General features: G+C 66.3%; 1 protein-coding gene across 1 annotated transcript in view; it reads right to left on the reverse strand.

Moving 5' to 3' along the window:
• Positions 1-419: 419 nt before the first annotated feature.
• Positions 420-611, reverse strand: part of LOC103906330 (plectin) — a 5,323-nt gene continuing 5,131 nt past the window's right edge. The window contains exon 11 of the mRNA XM_019474365.1: positions 420-452. Within this exon, the coding sequence (XP_019329910.1) occupies positions 420-452 (33 nt within the window). The remainder of the gene's footprint in view (positions 453-611) is intronic.

Below are 611 nucleotides of genomic sequence, written 5' to 3' on the forward strand. Positions count from 1 at the left end.
TCCCCACCAACACAAACATCCCCCAAGACAAAGCACTGGCAAAGCGGCTCGACTTCCAAGGGCAGAAACCAAGAGTTAGAAAGGTTACCAAGACAGAACACCCGAGGGCTCCGGTCCCGCGGCGCCCGAGCACAGCGTTCATGCGGAAGGCAGATGCTGACTGCACTACGTGTATCTGGGAAGTGCCTCCTACCACCAGTCACGCCAGAGCCCGGTGGCGCCCGGAGCCAGCTCTGTGCGCTGCCCCGGCCAGCCCTCTTGGCTCGGAGACCCGCTGCACCCAGAGCCAGCAGCTTCGGTCCCGGGAGCCCAGATCAGAGTGGGGTTAGAGGCCGTGGGCCAGCGTTAGTGATGCGGGGCCGGCAGTCATCATGAACCATGTTCCCCGTTGTTATGCAGGAGAGAGAATGCAGCCGGAGTCATGCCACCCCACGTGCCCGCATGCCGCTCCCCTAATGCAGGAGACAGCCGGAGTCATGCCACCCGCCACCCCCCGTGCCCACCCCTTCGGCAAAGGGCTGCAGCCCTCTGCTCTCTGCTCAGGAGCTGCCCGGGCTCAGCCACGCGCCGGGACCCGTGGGGCGCCCCAGGCCCCCCCACGGAGGGGCCCC

The sequence above is a fragment of the Aptenodytes forsteri genome, unplaced genomic scaffold (assembly GCF_000699145.1).
Source record: "Aptenodytes forsteri isolate BGI_AS27 unplaced genomic scaffold, ASM69914v1 Scaffold777, whole genome shotgun sequence".
NCBI lineage: Eukaryota > Metazoa > Chordata > Aves > Sphenisciformes > Spheniscidae > Aptenodytes > Aptenodytes forsteri.